Raw genomic sequence first — 20,670 nt, 5'->3', positions numbered from 1 at the left:
GAGGGAGTTGCTAATCTAGCCTCTGCCTGAGGCTATCCAGCAGGAACCAGCTGTGACACAATGCAAGTTGCCCTGGGGCCTTGGGCCAGCTGCAGTTTGTTAGGTAATTATCAGATTGCAAAAGGCCAGACTTTTCATATGCAAAGGTCTCCTGCACGGCTTGGACGGGGCGGGGTCCCAGGGGATCAACAGGGCGGAGTGAGCAGTTATGGCTGCTCTCAGTCCTGCCCTCAGAGGCCCTGCTTCTCAGTGTCCCAGCAATTGCTGCAAGCACCCCCGAGAGAAAGCTTCCCTTGAGTTCCGACCAATGCCAGATAGTCCAGTTTCTCCCATATGAGTCTGGGTCCCCAGAGACTCACTCAGAACTGGAGCTCAGAGCTTGCAACTCCCTCCCGATTGAAAAAGACAACCGTCTCCTCAGCTGCCAGCCCTCTCCACATGCACCTCTGTACCTCTGTATTTTACATCCACACTGTACCTCCTTTGAGTCTTGGTATGCTTTTCTCTTTCCTTCTAGTTGTAGAATTTCCACTCAGCCAGCCTTCCTGTGGTTCTGGATGATGTCTGTTCCGTCTTTTAGTTGTATTTTTGAAGTGGTTGTGCGAGGCAGCAATCTCCGGTGTTTACCTATGCCGCCATCTTGGTTTCGCCGGGCCCTCTTTTTCTTAACTTTAAAATAAGAAGGTTATTTTAGACCAATGAGTCTCAAACTTTGTTGCACAAACACTACTTCTGTAAAATATTAATGTATGCTTGTGGCAAAAAGGGTTTTGTGGTCAAATACATCTATGAACCATATCTCCCTCTTGGAGATTCAGAATAATATTCATTAGAGGTTCTGAGAAGTCCTAACAGTGAAAAAACAAGCCTCTTTCCAGAATTTAGTTTGACCATGGAAACCAATTTTTTTTTTTGCCATGCAAACTTTTACTCAGGTGATCTCTTAGGTTCCTTTCTCATTTCAACAACTTGAAATTTTTTAAGTCATAAATTAGAACATGGGACACTCTGTGAAATATTTACATCAGCTTTAATTCCTAATACCTTTAAATCTACTCCTAAAAGCTCCTAGACAAAACTGAGAGGGTCATAATTAGATTTTGTTGGTGGTCCTTGGCCCATTGCTCAAAGGATCAATACAGGTCTGAGCTTGCTTGAGACAGAGGTACCCAGATGAAGGAATCCCCTCCTAACTGATACCCTCCTAGAATCCTCCTTCTTTCTCAAGGAGAAAGGCTATGCTTCCCTTTCTCCCTAAGCCTTCCTTGTTTTCCAGTGGATTACAGTAGACATTCATGTAATCTAAACCAGTTCTTTTTACCTATGTGCAGTCCATCAATTGCTTTGTTGTTGTTGTTAATCCTCACCCAAGGATATTTTTTCCATTGATTTTAGAGATAGTGGAGGGGAAGGGGAAAGACAGAAGGAGACCCACATCGATGTGAGAGAGACACATAAATTGGTTGCCTCCCACACATGCCCTCTTGAGACCGGGGATGGAGCCTGCATTGGAGGTTCATGCCCTTGATCAGGATCTAACACCAGACCCTTCAGTCCATGGGCCAACACTCTAACCACTGAGTGAAACTGGCTAGGGCTTGAATGAATCTTTAGATGAGCACTTGAGAGAGAAATGAATCATGTACTTGCAACTTCAGAATGCACCATCTAGTATAAAATGACAAACAGATGTCATGTATATGGTCAACATCCTGTCCCTCACCCCCAGACAGACATTGCTAATCCACTGTGGTGCTCTTTCTTGCAGAGTGCAGCAGTGGCCACAGAATCCTTCTCAACACAGTTCTCCAGGCAGTCGCTCTTATCATCATCAGTCAGTCATTATGGGTACATAGGTAAAATCTAGTGACCAGTCCTGATCTAGTTTCAACCTTCTCTGTACAAAAGAGAAAACTAAATCCCACAGATGTTAAGTAACTTTTCCAAGGTCACACAATCAGTTGAGTCCTGAAAAGGGTCACAAGTAGAATAATTCTGTCTCTGGATGGAGTCAATTAGTAGAAAGAGTTGATGCAGAACATAGTGCCTCAGAGCCCCCTAGGCTGCAGGCAGAAAAGACCAGGGTCCTACATTTGCCCCGCTTCTCTTTGGATTTCCTAGAATCAAGCTCCCTTGAGGAGTTCAAAATATATTCATAAGTATTAAACTCTTACCAAAAGGATACTGAGCTAGTCCACTGACAGACCTCATGTTGGTCTCTAATATTTCCCAAAGCAACATTCATGAGCATCATCTATGTACTCCTCCCTCTTCCTTCTCTTCTCTCCTGCCATCAGTGACCTGAAGATGCAAAAAAAAAGGCCAAGTGGCATCACTTTCCTTTCTCAGGGGAAAGTCAGGTTATTCAAAAAGTAGTTCACACTTAGAAGAAACCAATTACAGACAGAGCTGTAGGTTTGAAACCACCATTCAAACCTCCTAAAACCTTGTGGGATATAAGCCCAAGATGGAAACCCTGGAATACCTAGCTGCCCACCCCATAGCGATGCTGGTAGACCTGGGTTTGAATCCCAACTCTGCCTTCTCCTAGCAGCATTGAACCTCTCTGAGCTTCAGCCTGCTCACCAACAAAAGGGGGGATAATAATATTTATTACTTAACCTTTTGGAAATTTTTAATGAGATGATTTGGCAAAGCACATAGTAGGTGCTCAATAAATGGCTGTTTTCACTACAATTACAAAGATTAACTCATGATGTATTAGGGAGAGCAATGCTTTCTTTCTGCAAGAAATGAGAGAAGGAAACTCAGGCTATAGCCATGTATTCTAAATATCTAGTGCAGGTTGGATGTAACATGACAATGTCTGCATGCTCCAAAAGAGGATGACCATCCAGCTAATCTCTCATTTGTCTTTTCCCAGGCACGTCCACTGTAGTATGCAAGCCTATAGTCATTGAAACTCAGCTCTATGTTATTGTGGCCCAGCTATTTGGCGGCTCTCACATCTATAAGCGAGACGGTTTTGCAAATAAATTCATAAAAATCCAGGATATTGAAATTCTCAAAATCCGAAAACCCAATGATATTGAAACATTCAAGATTGAAAACAACTGGTACTTTGTTGTTGCTGACAGTTCAAAAGCTGGTTTTACTACCATTTACAAATGGAATGGAAATGGATTCTACTCCCATCAATCCTTACATGCGTGGTACAGGGACACTGATGTGGAATACCTAGAAATAGCCAGAACACCTCAGGCACTGAGAATGCCTCATTTAATCCTGTCCAGTAGTTCCCAGCGTCCTGTAATTTATCAGTGGAACAAAGCAACACAATTATTCAGTAACCAAACTGACATCCCTAACATGGAGGATGTATATGCCGTAAAGCACTTCTCAGTGAAAGGTGACGTGTACATTTGCTTGACAAGATTCATTGGTGATTCCAAAGTAATGAAATGGGGAGGCTCCTCATTTCAGGATATTCAGAGGATGCCATCACGAGGATCTATGGTGTTCCAGCCTCTTCAGATAAATAACTATCAATATGCAATTCTTGGAAGTGATTATTCTTTTACTCAAGTGTATAACTGGGATGCAGAGAAAGCCAAATTTGTGAAATTTCAGGAATTAAATGTTCAGGCACCAAGATCATTCACACATGTGTCCATTAATAAACGCAATTTTCTTTTTGCTTCCAGTTTTAAGGGAAATACACAGATTTACAAACATGTCATAGTTGACTTAAGCGCATGACACACAAATTCTGTGGCTGCCATAAGAAACGTTCTACAGTACATGGTCTGGATGAACTCAATGCATGATGACTCTTCTTATCCCACTTGCAAATGAATGCCTTTCAAACACTGAGACTGCTAGAACCAAGCACTACCATATCCCCATCTTTAACTGTTCAGTCCAGTGGTGTGGGAAGTTACCTTTTATAAGAGAAAATTGAATTGTGTAACTGTTCTTTGCAGTGAAGGTGTGTAAATAAGCATTTAATGATATCTGTTACTCCAAAAAGAAATATTAATATGTACTTTTCCATTTATTTATTCATGAGTTCAGAACTGCCAAATAAAATGTTTACATTTTCTTTCATATCCCAAGGTAAGTACTTAAGGGAGTTTAGTTTTTTCTTGGTGATGGTGTATTTAGGAAATAGTTTTATACCATAAGGTTATATTTGAATCAATAGTTTATGTTGTGACTAATGAGTGAAGATGAAACACTGATATTGATTATCCATAATTTATGAACAGGTTCATCAGTTGATTTTGAACATTCAAAGGTGTTTCCAAAAGTCGTGACTTTTAGGAACACTTTGAGGTAAAGTGGTGACAAATTAAAAGAAGGGTAGAGAAATTTGCTTATTACAAGAAGACTAATTTGAAATAAAAACTCTAAGATCCATCCTTTCCTGTCCAATAGCTACAGCTACAGCAATCCTTCAAACAACTTACAGGATAAGTTAAAGCCAAGATTTGGGATTTTCAAAAACCCTATTTAGGGACTTTCTAAATGTCCGACTCTAGAATCATCTGACAGCTAATTGAGATTGTAACCTTATAGCACTTGCCTCAAATTGAAGGCCTCTTGATCTGACCAAGGACTTCTAGAGACCAAGTCTGATATGTTATTGACATGCTGCAGAGTGCCCAGGAGGATCATATTTGATTTTCTAAAACCCTGCCTCTGGATCACAAGGGTCGTAGCAAGTAGCACAATGCCTGTGCACTCTGTGGGCTCTCAGAGGTGCACATGTGTCCTCCTGTTATAATAATAAACTTTATGAGGCCCTTTGATCTCATCAGTCAGTACGTATGGAGTACCTAATAAGGTATCATTCCTGTGGTGTTGAGGGGAGAACTGAAGGAGAGAAAGGCACCATCCTTGCCCTCTGAGTCCTTAGAAGGCTCATTGGGGGTTTAGGACACAACAGAGCAAGCAGTAAGTGCCAGTTATCATCTGAACATTCAATTGTAAGTTTCAGGAGAGCATCAAAGATGTCTTCCTGAAAGCTGTGGTCCTTGTTTGAACTTAAGGGAAGATAGGAGTTTAAATGGGGATCATGACAGAAAAAGTATTCCTGGCACTTGGTTCTGCATGCTGCCTTTACGGAAAGGAACAGAACTTCCTCCAGCCCACTGTTCCCCAGAGTCTTTGACCAAACGATTGTGGGAAGGTGTGGGTAGGGGGACATCAACCCCTCTGCCAGCCCTTATCTGGCAAACTTGAGGCATCAAAGGTACACACATCGTTATAGAGTCTCCCAGAAGCAATACCTTAGGGCAGGGGTCCTCAAACTACAGCCCGCGGGCCACATGCGGCCCGCCGAAAACATTTAACCGGCCTGCCGGGTGTTTATGCCACCGCTGCCTGTTGCTTAGCAGCTGACTATTTTTTTTAAAAACTATAGTCCGGCCCTCCAACGGTCTGAGGGACAGTGAACTGGCCCCCTGTTTAAAAAGTTTGAGGACCCCTGCCTTAGGGAGTTATGCACAGGAACCTGACTCCTTTATAATAGAGTAAAGATATTAACTCTGACATCAGGGTTATGGGGGAGAAGAAGGCTTACCCACTCCCGATCCTGCACAGAGGGAGAACTGGCCTTTGAATGCATTCCTTTCCTCAGTTCCTATTTTCTGTAAGCAGCCTGTATGCTGTTGGAGAACACCTGCTTTGTAGAGAGAGGGACCAAATCCAGCCTTGCCATGTACTGGCTTTGTCCACAGACAAGTTACTTACCCTCTCTGAGCCTCAGTCTCTTCATCTGTAAAGGGACAATAATGCCCACTCCAAGGACATGGAAGAATTAAGGAGCACATGGCAGACTGAACTTTTCTAACATGTGCTATGAGAACCTTGCCCTCATCCTATCAAGAGGTGGTGCCTAATTCCTCTGTTCTTAAATCTGGACGGGCAACCAATAGAATGTGGAGGAAATTATGCAGTTTGACTTTGGAGCTGGGGTTACAAAATGATGATGCTTTTGCCTTGTGAACCTGAACTGACATGTCAAAAGTCCTAGCAGCTTGAAGCCACCATTCTGTGAGGAAGCCCAGGGTTTGGTCGGCAACCTCAGCTGAGGTCTCAGCATCAACCACCAGTCATCTGAGTGATGGCTTCAGGGGATTCCAGCTCCAGGCTGTCAAGTCGCCACCAGCCATCAAATCTTCCCAACCGAGGCCCTGGATGTTACGGAGCAGAGACAAGCCATCCCACAATCACCTACTCAAATTCCTGACTCATAGAATCTATACGCATAATAAAATGGTTGTTTTAAACACCTAAGTTTTGGGGTGCTTTGTCACTCTGTAGCAGTACTGGGAATAGCACTTGAAGTGCTTAACCCAGAACTGGCACGAATTAGCACTCACCAAGTGCTAATGGTTCCACACCCACAGCATGAGTTTGGGTCACACTCTTCCTTTACTGTCTTAATGTAATGCTCTCTCCTGTTTTCAATATGTTACTGTGTTCTTACTCTGCCAGGCACTGTGCGGAATTGAGGGATGCGGACATTAAAGACTTGCCCTGCTTGTTTTCATAGGAGCACTGACTATTCAACTTGGCAAACCAACTCTCTACTTTACCTTAAATCTGAGACCCAGAGATGTGAAGCAAGTGGGGTGGGGTCTCCTGACACGTGGTCCAATCCTTGGTCCATAACATGGTGCCACCTTTCAAAACTGCCCCCTTCATTTCAAACCTGGGATGTGGATGGGGACAGAGGTGAGGAAGCTGACAGAGAAAATAAATGTTAAAAAGACCAAGGAGAAGGACAGATGGTAGGGTCCACTTTTTGTAGGAATTGACCAGTCTTTTCTGTGAGTTGCCCTCTCTGCCTGTGTCCCTCATCTCCTCTACACTGTACCACCCTCCAGCCATAGACGATTGGGCCTGGAGTGAACTCCTGATCCAGGTGTTCAACCCAGAAGCTGGGTGGGCTCATATCTATTTATCCCTTCTGGATATTTGGCATTATGTCTGTAGCCATGGCACCAGATTTGAAGGTGATGATCTTATATCAGGTTCCCTCAAAGCAGCGGGATTTACTGAGCAAGTGCTTTCTCTACGTCTGAAAGATAGTGAGAGGGGCACAGGGCAGGGAAAGATGCCATTTCAAAACTCTGGCTTCAGTCCTACCCCAAGGGGAACTCTAGAGCATGAATTGTACCGCAGAGCATATCCTGCCTTGAGGCAAGGAGGATGGACTTTTATAGCCCCTCATCTGATAGTTAATGCCCAAAAAGTGTGGGGCATAATCTCTTAGGCATCTCTAGCAGAGAAGGTTGGCTAAGGGCAATGCTCCACAGAAGGGTTCAACTGTGAACTGTTAAGTAGAACCCACGTCAGCTGCAGGATGGGTGCATCAGCCTAGTAAAGGGCATGTGGGTGGGATACCAATAGCATAAGCCACAGGGACACTGACTGGGGAGCTGAAGACACCATTTTGGAGCAGCCATGATTGTCCATGTACCAGAGGAGCAGAGAAGGTTGGTCTCAAAAGTGAGTAGGGAACGATGTAGAAGCTCAGAAAGAAGCAGAAGTGAGAAACTACATAGTCTGAGGGATGGAGTGAGGGAAAGGGGTAAGAAAAGGGAGAGGAAGAGAGGGAAATGGGAGTGTAAAAAGGAAGTGGGGGAGAGAGTGGAGGAAGATTGGGAAGTATGGTGTCCCAAGTTGGGTCACCTGAGAAGTTAATGCACAGATCTTTATTAGGTAGTACCCTTGAGAGCAACATCTGGAAGGGAGGGGAAAGAAGAATTTGGCAGAGAGAAGCTGAGCTGTGATGCAGGTCCCATCAAGGCAACCCTGTAGGGAGCTCTAGAGCTGAGACGTCTCTTCCCAGTTGTCCCAAGGGGACCAGAGCTTTATACCTTTGTGTTGATTACTCATTAGATGTGGCCATCCTTGGGAGAAAGTATGGCTTTAGATGAGGCTGTTTTCTTAGCCAAGGCAATCCCCAAAGACGACAGACAGCAGAGGCTCATCTTACAGCCACAATTGGAAAACAAACTCTTTATTCTTGAATGAGGATGGGTGGTGCAACACAGTCTCCATTGCAGAGGAAAGAGACAGAAAGAAGGGTGAGTGAGAGAAAAGGGAGGAGTGGCAGCCTGGATTCCATTTCCTGCTTCATCCCTCATTAGAATCAGTGGCACCCCCTGCCCTTGAACTCCTTTAGGTACTTCTGTAGTCTTCTAATAACAACCACCCCGCCCCCGCCCACACACACATATACACACTTTATTTTATTTTATGTTAGTTTGAGTGGATTTCTGTACTTACCACAAAGTTATCTTCAACTAAGTCAGAATGTTTAGGCACCATGGACTATAATATAGATGTGTATAGATGTAATGGTGAGTACTAGATATTTTAATCTCTGCTATTCACACTGTAAAACTTCTATTAATCTATCCTCAAGTTCATTAATTCTTTCCTCTATTATCTCCAACCTCAACTTTCTTGAACAAGTAATATTATTTCAATTAGATCAGTGCTTCTCCACGTTAAATTTTTTTTCCAATGTTTAAAAAGGTTTGGACCATAGAGATTTAAAAATCTCCAATGCATTTTAGACCAATGTAATCTGTTTGTATTGTGAACCAATATTTTTGGAAGTTAGAATAAAAGTGAATTACTAGAAAAATGATCACTTGCTTGGTTATTGTGGCCATGTCAAACGGCCTATAAAAGTTTCTAAGTGTTTCCTCTCAAGTTCTGTGCTTATCTCATCCCACACTGATTCTAAACTTTTCCTAGACTGGCACTGGTCCTAGGACCACATCTATAGGTACACTAAACTAGTCAACTAGAGCTCAACGCATTCATCTCAGCCTTACAATTATATATCAGTTTTAAAGTGTTATATACATGCATTTTAAGATGGTTGCTATCAAGGCTATGAGGCATCAAGAGATACCACAAGCCAAGAAGACCTACAAGGCCTTAGAAAGTCCTGAAGGTAGAATTTAAAATCTAGCCCAGCTTCTCCTCCCACCCTCCAATTCACCCACAAGTTGCAGTTACCCATGCAACTTGACAAGCCCTATTTATCTAAGTGCGTGCTTCTGTGCCCAGGCTGCTCCCGCCACCTACAATGTTCTTTCCTCACTCTTCTATTTTTTAAAAAAATATGTATGTTTTTATTAATTTTAGAGAGAGAGGAAGGGAGATAGAAAGAGATAGAAACATCAATGGGAGAGAAGCATCAACATCGATTGGTTGCCTCCTGCATGCCCCCTCCCCCCACTGGGAATCGAGCCCACAACCCATGCATGTGCCCTGACTGGAAATCAAACCGATGACCTCCTGGTGCATGGGTCGACCAGCCGGGCTACTTTTTTAAATTTTAGTCCTTCTCCAAACAGTTAGATGGGATTTCTCCTTTCTCTAGTTTTTCTCAGCCCATTGCTTTTACCATGAGCAAGGCTCATAATTCATTTTGCCTTGCATAATGGTTAGTTGTTATATCCATCTCTCCACCAGGTTACACATCCCTGAGATCAGGACTGTGTCTTAGACATATGGCATTCTTTCTTCTATCTCACCCCACCCTCCATCCCCTAGAACAGTCCTACTTTGCAGAAAGTCCATCAAGTTGGTGGAAATGAAATAGCTTTAAGCACCTTCAGCCTTCCTGTTTGCATATCTGAGAAGCGGCCACATCCCCTACTGTGAATTCCCAGCCCTACAAAGAATCTTGGCTACAGATTACCCCAAAAGAATAGGCCTGCCCATGCCTACCTGCTTCCCAAGAGTAATCGATTGAGCTGGAAGATGAAAGAGACAATATTTCTGGAGTAAACCCTTATTGAAACAGATTGTAGGTCTATCTAAAACCTGGTCCACAGAACTAAAGAATGGGAACTGATTTAATTAATCTATGGAGACCCAAAAAGCAAAAAGCTTCATACTAACACTTTCAGAAAGTCTATGCCCTTTGAAATTTGTATCCCTAGAGAGGGATCCACATCCTTGGTCTACACCACGCAGAGATCCCCAGAGGGAGCATCTTGCCTGGCTGAAGTTTTTAACAATTGTTCCCAGCAAAACTGTGTCCCAGAAATCAGTCCTCTGGACAGGGCCTGATCCCAGGACAGCTGTCCTCTGTACTTCAGGCTCTTGATCTTATCTATCCTCACATACTTAAAAATTCTAAAACAAACAAACAAAACAATTTTAATATGGAAATATTCTTTAATATTTTCATGTAATTATAATAATAAATGGCATTTATTACGCACTTACTCTGAGCCAGGCACTATACTAAGTGCTTTATCTACAGTATTGTTCCATCCTCTGTAATATTATAATAATAGTATTATTTGACAAATGAGAAAGTTGAATCTTAGAAAAGCTAGATAACTTGTGTATAGTCATATAGTTAGTTAAGAAGTAGAGTCAAGATTCATTCAGATAGTGTCCAGCAGTGGCACCATGTTATGAAGTGCTTAAAGACAAAATATATATTAATAATTCAGAACTCTGTGAACTGCCAGATGGATACCCCCCTCAGGAGTCTGGAGTGCCTCCAGTACCCTAAGGCTATTGATTGGTATATTTACACCTATGGACACAATGAGCTCAACTTCATTCAAGACACTTATTGAATACCTACTACGTGCAAAGCATTATGGTAGGTGATACAAAGAAAGCAAAATGAGCAAGAAGTTGTCCCTACCCTTAAATGATTTACACACCACTAAGGCTTATTTCTAAATTTCTTATTTGCAGCATCCAAAATAATAAAAGAGGCAAAGTAAGTTCTATAGGGATCTAAAGGAGAAGTGAAACATGATCCCTGTTTTCCTGCTTTTTGCCTATAGGTCTATCCAGCTGGTGCCTACAATATTTCTCTCTTTGGAACAGTGGACATAGTGGTCAATAGCTTGTGTTTTAGACTCAGGCAGAACTGGATTTGCATCTCAATGTGGCCACCTACTAGTTCTATGACCTTGGGCAAGTTAATAAATTTCAGCTGTAAAATGTGAATAATGATCATCATAGAGTAGGATAATAGATTTAATATAAGCCTTCCAAGGAGGAGGTTACTATTAATACCTACATTTTACTGATGAGGTTAGTAACTTGATGACGTACACACAGCCAGCAAGCCTGACCTGGGAGCCTGTACCTCTCACCACTCTATTCTGCTAACTTGGGGAATATTGCAAAAGTGGTGTATTGCTGTATAGGAGCTGTAATCATTGTCAGGTTAGGCAGAGGACTCCTGTGTACCATCACATCCTTCTCTGTGAGGGCTGAGGTTGTCTGAAGACTTCTAGAAGATGTGAGACAAAAATTCAGGTGATCCTGCCATCAGAGGCAGCTGAGCCCTCTAAGAAAGGGGCAGATAGCCCGAGTGAAGTGAGCAGGTCACCCCAGCAGCATCCCCGGCTCCAGCATGGAAGACAGCAGGAGTCAGGCATTCCTACTGAGGAACACTGAGGAACTTGGGCCCCTAGGAAATTACCTATGCTTTCATAAAACTTTCTCTTATTAAAATGTGCTCAATGTTTGTATCAGTAGAGGGAACACTGTGGGAAAAATGTTCAAAATAGCACTCCAATTTTACTTTCAGGAATCACCCTTACCTCACTCTCATTCCACCTTGATTCTCATCCAGGGGTTCCAGGGTGGGCACATGACCCAAGTGCTAATATTCTGTCTGGCTTTTGGATATAAAAAGCCAGACTATTATCCCTGAATGATAAAATGAAGCAATTTCAGCAAAGTCATATTAAATGAGGAGACATTTGGGTGTAAGTTGCTGAAATTCAACTAAACTAGTTAAAACATGAATATCAGCCAAGCTTCAGAAATACTTGGACCAGATACTCAGGTGATACTTTCTGAATCTGTCTTTCTCTTGGCTCTATTTTCCTCTACATTGATTTCTTTGTAAGTCAGTCTCTCCTTTCACAGTGCAGAGATACCCACCAGCAGCTCCAACATTACATCTTGCCAGTTTAGAAACACAGTGCCTCTTTCCCCGTAATCCTCGCAAAAGTTCAGGGCTGGTGCTCATGGCCCAGTGCCTGTCCCTGAGGCAATTGCTTTGGCAAAGGGTACAAGGCTCTGATTGGCCAAGCTTGGGTCATGTGCCCACCCTGGAACCCCTGGATGAGAACCAAGGTGGAATGAGAGTGAGGTAAGGGTGATTCCCTAAAGTAAAATCGGAGTGCTATTTAAAAGAAGAAAAGACTGCTGGACAGGAAAAACAGCAGTCATCAGCAATCTCTACATGAGAACCTCTACTTAGAAAGTCAGTTACCAAGGAAGAGGCCACACCCTCAGATGTGTCACTAAAAGGTTTTGAAAAGCCCTTCCAGCTCTTATTTTGCAAAACTTGACAAAATATAATCTCCCATCTTTGTCTGTTATTCATGATGATTCACTCTTACAATTTCTATATACTGTACATTTTTTAATGGTGTTCTCTCAAATATTCTGTTTTAAAATACTTAAATTGATATCCTTTGTTTCAAAATGATGTTCTGCCAAGTGAAGTCTAGCTGCTAACTCCGAGTGAGTGCCCCTGTGCTGGGAGATGAGGCAAAGAGTTCCTAGATCACTGCCTGTTCCCCTAGATGTGTTGCCCTTTCTGATCAATCTCCATCTTGCCAGGGCAGCTCTCTCCTTGCTTTTACCACTTTGAGCTTGGCTTTGCAGATTAAAATCTTAGAAGCTCCTTAGTGGCCCAGGACTTTTCCTAACTTAGCTTTCCAGCAGGTATCTAGCCATTAACTGAAAATCATCATAGGCCAATCTCAGCAAAGTAGCATATGAAACACTTTATAATGGTTCTCCAATCTGGGTGTTCCCCAGAATCAACTAGAAAGCAAACCACAGATCCCGGAGACCCCATTTGAGACCTACTAAAACTGAATCTTCAAAGAATGGGACCCGGGCTCTGCCAGTGTGGTTCAGTGGTTGAGTGTCGACCCATGAACCAGGAGGTCACCATTTGATTCCCAGTCAGGGCACATGCCTGGGTTTCAGGCTCGGTCCCCAGTAAGAGGTAGCAGGAGGCAGCCCATCAATGATTTTCTCTCATCGTTGATGTTTCTATCCTTCTCTCCCTCTCCCTTTCTCTGAAATCAATAAAAACATATTTTTTTTAAAAAAGAATGGGACCTGGGAAGTTTTGTTTTTAAACATCCCTTAGGTAATTCTGGTATTGACAGTCCATCACCAGTCCACTGACAGGGATTTAGGGGCCCCTGCTCTAAATAACCACAGTGGACAGACCAGCAGAATGTCAAGAGCACCAAGCCTATGGGAACAAAAGTTAGCCAAAAGCTCTGAAATATGCAAGCTTTAAGTATTACCCTGGACAAGACATTTGAGGTGGGTATTTTTGGCCTCAGTTTTCCCTGTAAGATATTGGGACTGGGTCAGGTCATCCTCAAGGTCCTTTCAGCTCTGAAAATTCTGTAATTCTCTGTTATAAAAGGAACAAAACAATAGCTTGGGAGTTTGGAGATTTGGGGCCAGTAAAACCACCTTTATAGTTGTGTGACCTTGAAAAGGCACTCAGTGCCTGGGCCACACTTTCCTTTCTTTAAAAATGAGTTTGTTGCAGTACATGAGTTCTTTATTTTTATAATTCTAAAGTATCTCTGTGATAACAATTAAGCCTAGATAATCCTTCAGAATAATCTGCCGAGATGTTTAATATGAAAAAGCCGAGGATTATCACAATTCCCTGTTGACTTGGGTTTGCTGCGTTGAGGATCTGCCAGCGGCATTTGGTATGTTGGTGTTTAATGGATATGACATTTCACTATACCAAATGGGAATGGAATATTTTTAGCACAGAATCCACCAAGGTTCAGTAAAGAGGGCTTATTCACTGAATGGAGTGTGAACAGCCGAGATACTATTTTAAAAGACCAGCTATAAAAACCCCTTCACCTCCACTATCACAAAATAGTCATATGTGCACTTATTTTCATCACAAAGCTTGAAGAACTTAACTCCTTTCTACATCTTCTAAAAGACAGTATTCCGTCTATTTTAATAACTCTACTGGCTCACACACATCGCCTGTCTTTACATGGCCTGCATACTTATGTTTAATAGGCCGAAGACACTGTTAGTGATTGAAGGCAATAGTAATAGCTATGATTTATTGAGCACTTACTATGTGCAGGACATGTGCTGAATATTTTACATGTATTTAGTCATTCAACCCTTGCAATGATGTCATTATTACCACTATATTCTAGAGAAGGAACTGAAGTTCAGAGAGGTTCTGAAGTCTACTTGTGGCATGTTGTTAATCAATAGCAGGGCCAGGATTCACACCCGCGTCTATCTGAAATCAGTGCCCTAGGAATTGACCACTATATTTACATTGATTGTGTCAGTCAAGATAGGCTGGGTTACTTGGTAACCCTTTGGTAGTGCTCCAGGATGAATGGTTTAAAATAACAAAGACATTTCTATGCTATTGAAAGCACTGTTTCAAAGCATCACCATCTTTATACACTGATGTACGCAATGATGGACTAGCCACTATATGGGACATTACTAAGTAACTACATCAAAAGGAAAGAGAGCCATGGCAAAGCCTATACTGGATGCTACTATTTTTAATGGAATTCCTTTACTTGATTTAAAAATATATTTTCATATAATGCTTGGATACTTTTTATTTTTTAAAATATGTTTTTATTGATTTGAGTGAGAAAAGGAGAGAGAGAGAGAGAGAAAAAAAAAACATTGAGAGAGATCTATCGATCAGCTGCCTCTTGGACACCCCCTACTGGAGATTGAGTCCACAACCCCGGGCATGTGCCCTGACCAGGAATAGAATCAATGATCTCTCAGTGCATGGGACAACAATCAACCAACTGAGCCACAATGGTCAGGGCTGGATAACGTTTCAAAGGGACTTTTCCCCCAAATAGAGATTAAAAGGGATTAAGCTCCCTCTCCACCTCATGCTAGTCATCCTAAAGATGCCACTGTTGGTTTGATAAAAATTTTGCTGTCTCATCCTCCTAATTTGAGGCCAATAAGCCTTGTAGTCATCAATGATATGGGCAGATGTTTATAATATTTAGACTGGAGTGAGAGCAAAGTGTAGACCACTTTTACCAGTAAACACATGCATTTGCTAAAAGGCTCTTCCACGGCAAAGAAGAAAGGCTATGAGGTAGGTGTATCCTCCCAAAAGTGCATCTCAGACACTGCACTGCCAGCCTGCATCGGAGTGTTTGAAGGGCCAGAGGGGCCGGCCCCAGACTCAGAAGAGATCTATATTATAAAATAAAATTTGGCATATATTATGGTCCCTAATGACCCAGCATGTTGGGGTATATAAACCTAGTCTCTTTTATCTCCAGGGTATCTGATTTCATCTCCATCAGCATCTTTCCAAATCTCTCCTTCACTTTCAGTTTAAAGGGTCAACCTAATGCTGATATTTGAGATTTCTGCAATGCTCAGCTACCACATCAGGGATGCGGTAGCTGATGAATCATAACAATAATTATTATTATGCTATAGCTAGCGGCCTTGTGTTTAGAAGCCCCCTAATAGGACTATCACAATATGTGGGAACAAGGTCAAGCCATATCATCGTTTGACAACAAATCAAATGAGAGTCAGGGCATAGCTGATGAGCTCAGACATTTTCTGACCATACTTCAGGGCCCTTCCCAGAAATAACCCATTATCCATTATGGTGTGTGCCAGAATCATTCACCTGAGCATGTTAGATAAACTCTACCTGGAAGCTACATCATGGTCTCATGCCCCAGTCCTTAATAATAAGAGGGTTTGGTATCTGCTAAGGACTGCTGAGGAAAGGGAGTTAGGGGATAGGAATTGCAGCCTTTTGGGGAGGGAGACATGACCCAATGGCTAACAGGAAGAACAAGCCCACTGTGGCCAGCAGAGGGCAGCAGAACCATGCTGCCACTGCAGGTGGCCCCAGTGACCCACAATGTGGCAGCTGCTATGGATATCTGTGTTCCAGGAGATATGAATCCCGGGGCGGGGAGGGGTGGGTGGGTGCTGGTCCCCAGAAAAGGTACAGCTAAAATGGAAAAGGATGTTTGGGGAAAGAAATGTCCTTCCCAGAGAATGGCCAGCAAGGCTGTTCTAGACATTCCAATAACAAAGGCCAAGGGCTACCAAGGTTCAAGAACTGTAATGATGATTAAAGTCTTGCTAAATAAGCGTTGCCAACGTCCTACATCTGCCAGATGAGGAAGGCAGCAGGGGCCAGAGGAAGCGTGTGAAACTGACGGAAATATTTAGTACTAGCATCTTGCTTTGGTATTCCAAATAGACTTTCTCTGTTCTTCCCTGAAACCAGTCCACTGGCTTGCCTCCTGAGAGACTGGATTAATCCTTCAAAGCCAGGTCATCCTAAGAGGGACAGTCAGAATAGCAATTTGAATCATGCACAGCTGAACACTAGAACATAGACTCCCAATGACTCAACCAAGATATAAACAATTAATTAAGTCCGGCCTGGAGCAACTGCCCATCCTTCCCGGCCTGCCCCAGCAGATTTACCACTGGGTCTCTTGTCACAAATGCCTACCACCTCCCCAACAAAGAGGGGGCAATACAAACACTTCGCTCTCATCTTCCCACTAGATGTCCTGCCTCCCATCCCTTCTCTGGAAGATCAGTGTTCTCAATCAGGTGATGGTGAGCAAAGCAAGGTTGGTACATACAAAGAGAGGGTCTGCTTCATGCCACATTGATTGCTTCCCTTTCTTCTTTGGTTAAACCAGAGATTACTGTAGTTGAATTTTACTGCCTTTGAAAACAGCAAGACTCACTGAGCTATGTGGGTAGGGTCAAGTGCAGAGTACCACTCAGAGTTATTGCTGGTTGAAATGACCATCCTAATGGGTCTGCGCAAATGCTCACATGCTCAAGGTTATCTAACTTCGTTATAAAAAATATTAAGTCTAACAAGGCAAAATTGCTACTGTCATGGTATTCTTAGCTCTTCCCCTGGCCCTAAAAGCTAAAGAAGGTTCTGTGGTCACCTACTCAGTTTCTCCTTTTCCCACTGTCCTCCCAGCAGACTCTTGTTTGGGGGGCTCTCATGAAGCAGGATTGGGAGGAAGGTACACAAAGAAACTCACAAACTAGGTTGATGAAAGCTGTTCAAATCTGCGTTTTTTAAGAGAGGCCCAGAAGCAGCTGTGTAAGGGAAGTGGGTGGGCGAGGACATGAGGACTCTAAGAAAGTGTTTCTGTGGGTTACAGTCCATGACATTAAAAAAAAACAAAAAACTTGCTTAATTGTGTTCATTTGATGCAAGTCTTCTTTGATAATGGAGCCCATGAATCTAGAATTATAGAGGAGACTAACATAATTCTGCCTCTTCCTTTGAATGGGTATTTGCATAATTTGAGTAGGTTATCCTGTAGCTCAGGAAGATCATGAAACATTACCTAATTCACAGAATCAAGCAAACCAAAAGCCAAGTATTTATCAAAATTCTATTGTTTACGATCTCTGCTGCCATGTTATTATACCTAAAGCTTTCTGCAATAATTTTTGCTGTTTTAAAAATGTTGGAGTCATTTCCACTCCATCTCTCTTGGAAACTTTCTTCTTCTGGGTGCCTTTGGCTTTAACATATCATTACATGGCTCCAGCCTGCTGAGGGGAGAAGAGTTTGCCACCCCCAAATATGCCTCTTTGGGATATTCTTTTTATTTTAATTTAAATTCTTTATTGTTGAAAGTATAACACATGTCTCCTTTTTTCCCCCATTGACCTCTCCCCGGCCACTCCCACACCCCAGCACATGCCTTCATGGGTTATTTAATCTTTTAAGCTGGTTATTTTTAGGAGAAGAAATATTCAGATAAAAACTTTTGATCTCCCCCACAACTGCCTAAAAGGAATTTAGACAGAGGATGTGCTCCAGGAAGGGAGATATCATCACAGGTAACTATAGTTTAATATGCACTCACATATGCTAGACAGGGAGGAACCTAGCCCTTTGGTCTAAGTCCTCCGTGTGTCCCCTTGTTACAGATGGTCAGGCAAACATTTATTTACCAAACAATTGCTTTTCTGTCTCCACGTGAATTGCCTTTGAAGTCCCAAACCACATCCCTCCTTCTCCTTAGCGCCAGAAGGCATTTAAGCCCAATGCACTTTCAGGTCATATTCCTATGGCACCCTACTCCCACCCCTGCATGTACATCTTTAATACATTTTGATCATATTCTCTTGTGAATCTGTCTCTATTAATTGGATGACTAGCCCTGTCATAAGAACTCAGAAATGTGAGAGGGGAATTATTTTTGCACCCCACCCTGTCCTCTGAAACCTCTCACTGCAGCAGGGACTCATCAGGCTGATGTTTTCTAAGTTGATGTCTCCCCCATGTGACATAACCATATTCTTGGTTCAGTTCTTTTTTTCTGTCCCAAAGGGACCCTTTTCAATCCCAGAATTGGAGGCATTTAAAGAAGAAAACAGTTGCTCAGTGTTGTTATAGCTGCAAGGCCAAAGGGTGCTTCATTAACTGCTGAATGTGGATTTAGGTTGACACCAGAGCAAGAGGCGTGGGGTCAGGAATGGCTTGCCTAAAGAAGAACAAAAAGAAGAGGTAACTGGAGAAAGTCTCCTGGCTATAGATAAAAAAAATTGATATCTGAGATGCTGGGATGTATCTCTCTCTCTCTCTCTCTCTCTCTCTCTCTCTCTCTCTCTCTCTCTCTTTCTCTCTCTCTCGATTTTTTTTTCTTCATTGAAGGAGGATAAGGGCAGAGAAGAGTAGGAATTCACTGGGAAAATTACCTCAGAAGCAGGCTATAGAATAGGGCACCACAGAAAAAGGTCCCCATGTAACCATGGTGACAAGATGAGAAAGGAAGGGGTGGGAGAGAGGGAGCAAAAAGCCTACTGGAGAGAGGGCAGGAAGGAATGCAGGGAGGGGAGGGGACACCCAGATCAAGGGAGTGAGTGACAGAAACTGTGAATCTTCTAAGCCAAATTCAGGTTTTTACGGGAAGAAAATTGGTTTATGACTGTAATTAACTAGGAAGGCAGGAAGCATGTTGTTGCATACTCTTTTTACATTTAGAAAGGGTGTTAAATGCTTCTTTAGAGTTCAGCTATTTTAACAAAGCAAGATTACAAGTGAGCAGTGGAAAGTTGTGGTTTAGTTAGGGGTGGGCTGGGGAGGGTTGGAAGAGGAAGGAAGACAGACTCTGAGCAACCTACAAGCCCAGAGAGGCCTTCATCTGAGTGAGCACAGCACCCAGCTGCCTCCTGGTGGCAGCTGTCTAACCGGAGAGTAGAGAGCTGGAATGGCAAAACCAGAGCCATAGAGGCAGGGTGGCCAGACTCAGCAAATAAAAATACCGGACCCCCAGTTAATTTTGAATGTCAAAATTAACATTTTAGTATGTTTGTTCCATGACAACCGTAATAAGGTGGTATCCACTGATTAAATATCTTCTTGTTTTTCTCATATCCTATATCAGTGATGACGAACCTATGACACGCGTGTCAGAGGTGACACGCGAACTCATTTTTTTGGTTGATTTTTCTTTGTTAAATGGCATTTAAATATATAAAATACATATCAAAAATATAAGTCTTTGTTTTACTATGGTTGCAAATATCAAAAAATTTCTAACTGTGGTGCGGCACCAGAGTTAAGTTAGGGTTTTTCAAAATGCTGATATGCCGAGCTCAAAAGGTTCACCATCACTGCACTATATATTAAAAACAGAAAGGAGAAAAGGGAAAGGCAGAAGGAAGGGAGGGAGGGAGGGAGGATCAGAACCCCAAATGTTTGGTTTCTAATTACCTATCCACATTCCATCCTTCTTGCTCCCCTCTCTCCTCACTATTGTAGGACACTCCCTAAATATTCCCTACAATATGTCTTCAAAAAATCAAGTCAGAACAAAGCCACATACAATCCATCCAAACCTCTCTGGTTCCTTCAACCTCAGGCAGACTTTTCCTGGGAACTGACTGTGTATTATGTCACCCCTTCAGCCTCACCCATGAATTGACCCCCACCTTTAAGCTCCTTGCTGGCGCTTTTTAGGGCTCTTACCTATGATTGATGCATGATTCCTAAAGCATTCACTAATTAAGTGACAGATGTCAATAAATCCTGTCACTGTAACATTTCAAAGAAGCATTTTATAAAATGAATCAAATGTCTGTGGTTCAGTACCTGGTGGGTGCTAATGGTGTTTGTTCTTTGATGGTCCCCAACTCCTGGCTCCAGCCACAATCTAACTAACACTGTAGAAAAGACTAGAAACAAAGCAAGAGATTGGTTCACAGAGCTCCTTAAAACTTTGATCAGATCATAACATTCTGTTTAAAACCTACCTTTGCTCTCCTGTTACATTTAAAATAAAACTCAAAATGTTCACGATGGCCTATGAGTTCTATGAATTTTCCTCCACCCGCAAAGCTCACTCTATTCCTCAGTCAATGAAATTCAGCCTCTGGGAACCTCTTTCTGTTCTTTTCTTTTTTAAGCACACTTGTATAATACAACAACAACAGCAAATGGTTAAGGATAATTTCCTCTCTTGCATTGTAATAAGCACATTTATATTATACATTTTAAAAATTATTATTTTTAGTAGATGTACAATATTACATTGAGTAGTTATGTTTATGAAATATTTCCCTGCTGTTGGGAAATACCTCCAATATATGCAGATT

The 20,670-nt window shown here is 42.4% G+C and overlaps 1 protein-coding gene across 2 annotated transcripts in view; it reads left to right on the top strand.

The window, feature by feature from the left end:
- The window catches only part of LGI1 (leucine-rich, glioma inactivated 1), a 39,350-nt gene extending 34,028 nt beyond the window's left edge, over positions 1-5,322 (top strand). Inside the window, exon 7 of one of the 2 annotated variants that reach the window (XM_015557943.1) lies at positions 2,885-5,322. In XM_015557943.1, the coding sequence (XP_015413429.1) occupies positions 2,885-3,720 (836 nt within the window). In that variant the 3' untranslated portion in view covers positions 3,721-5,322. The remainder of the gene's footprint in view (positions 1-2,884) is intronic. The other variant, XM_006755083.2, reaches the window with a different exon arrangement.
- The last annotated feature ends 15,348 nt before the right edge of the window (positions 5,323-20,670 follow it).

This window comes from Myotis davidii, unplaced genomic scaffold (assembly GCF_000327345.1).
Source record: "Myotis davidii unplaced genomic scaffold, ASM32734v1 scaffold271, whole genome shotgun sequence".
In the NCBI taxonomy this organism is placed as follows: Eukaryota; Metazoa; Chordata; class Mammalia; order Chiroptera; family Vespertilionidae; genus Myotis; species Myotis davidii.
This window is presented reverse-complemented; position numbering and strand designations above follow the sequence as displayed.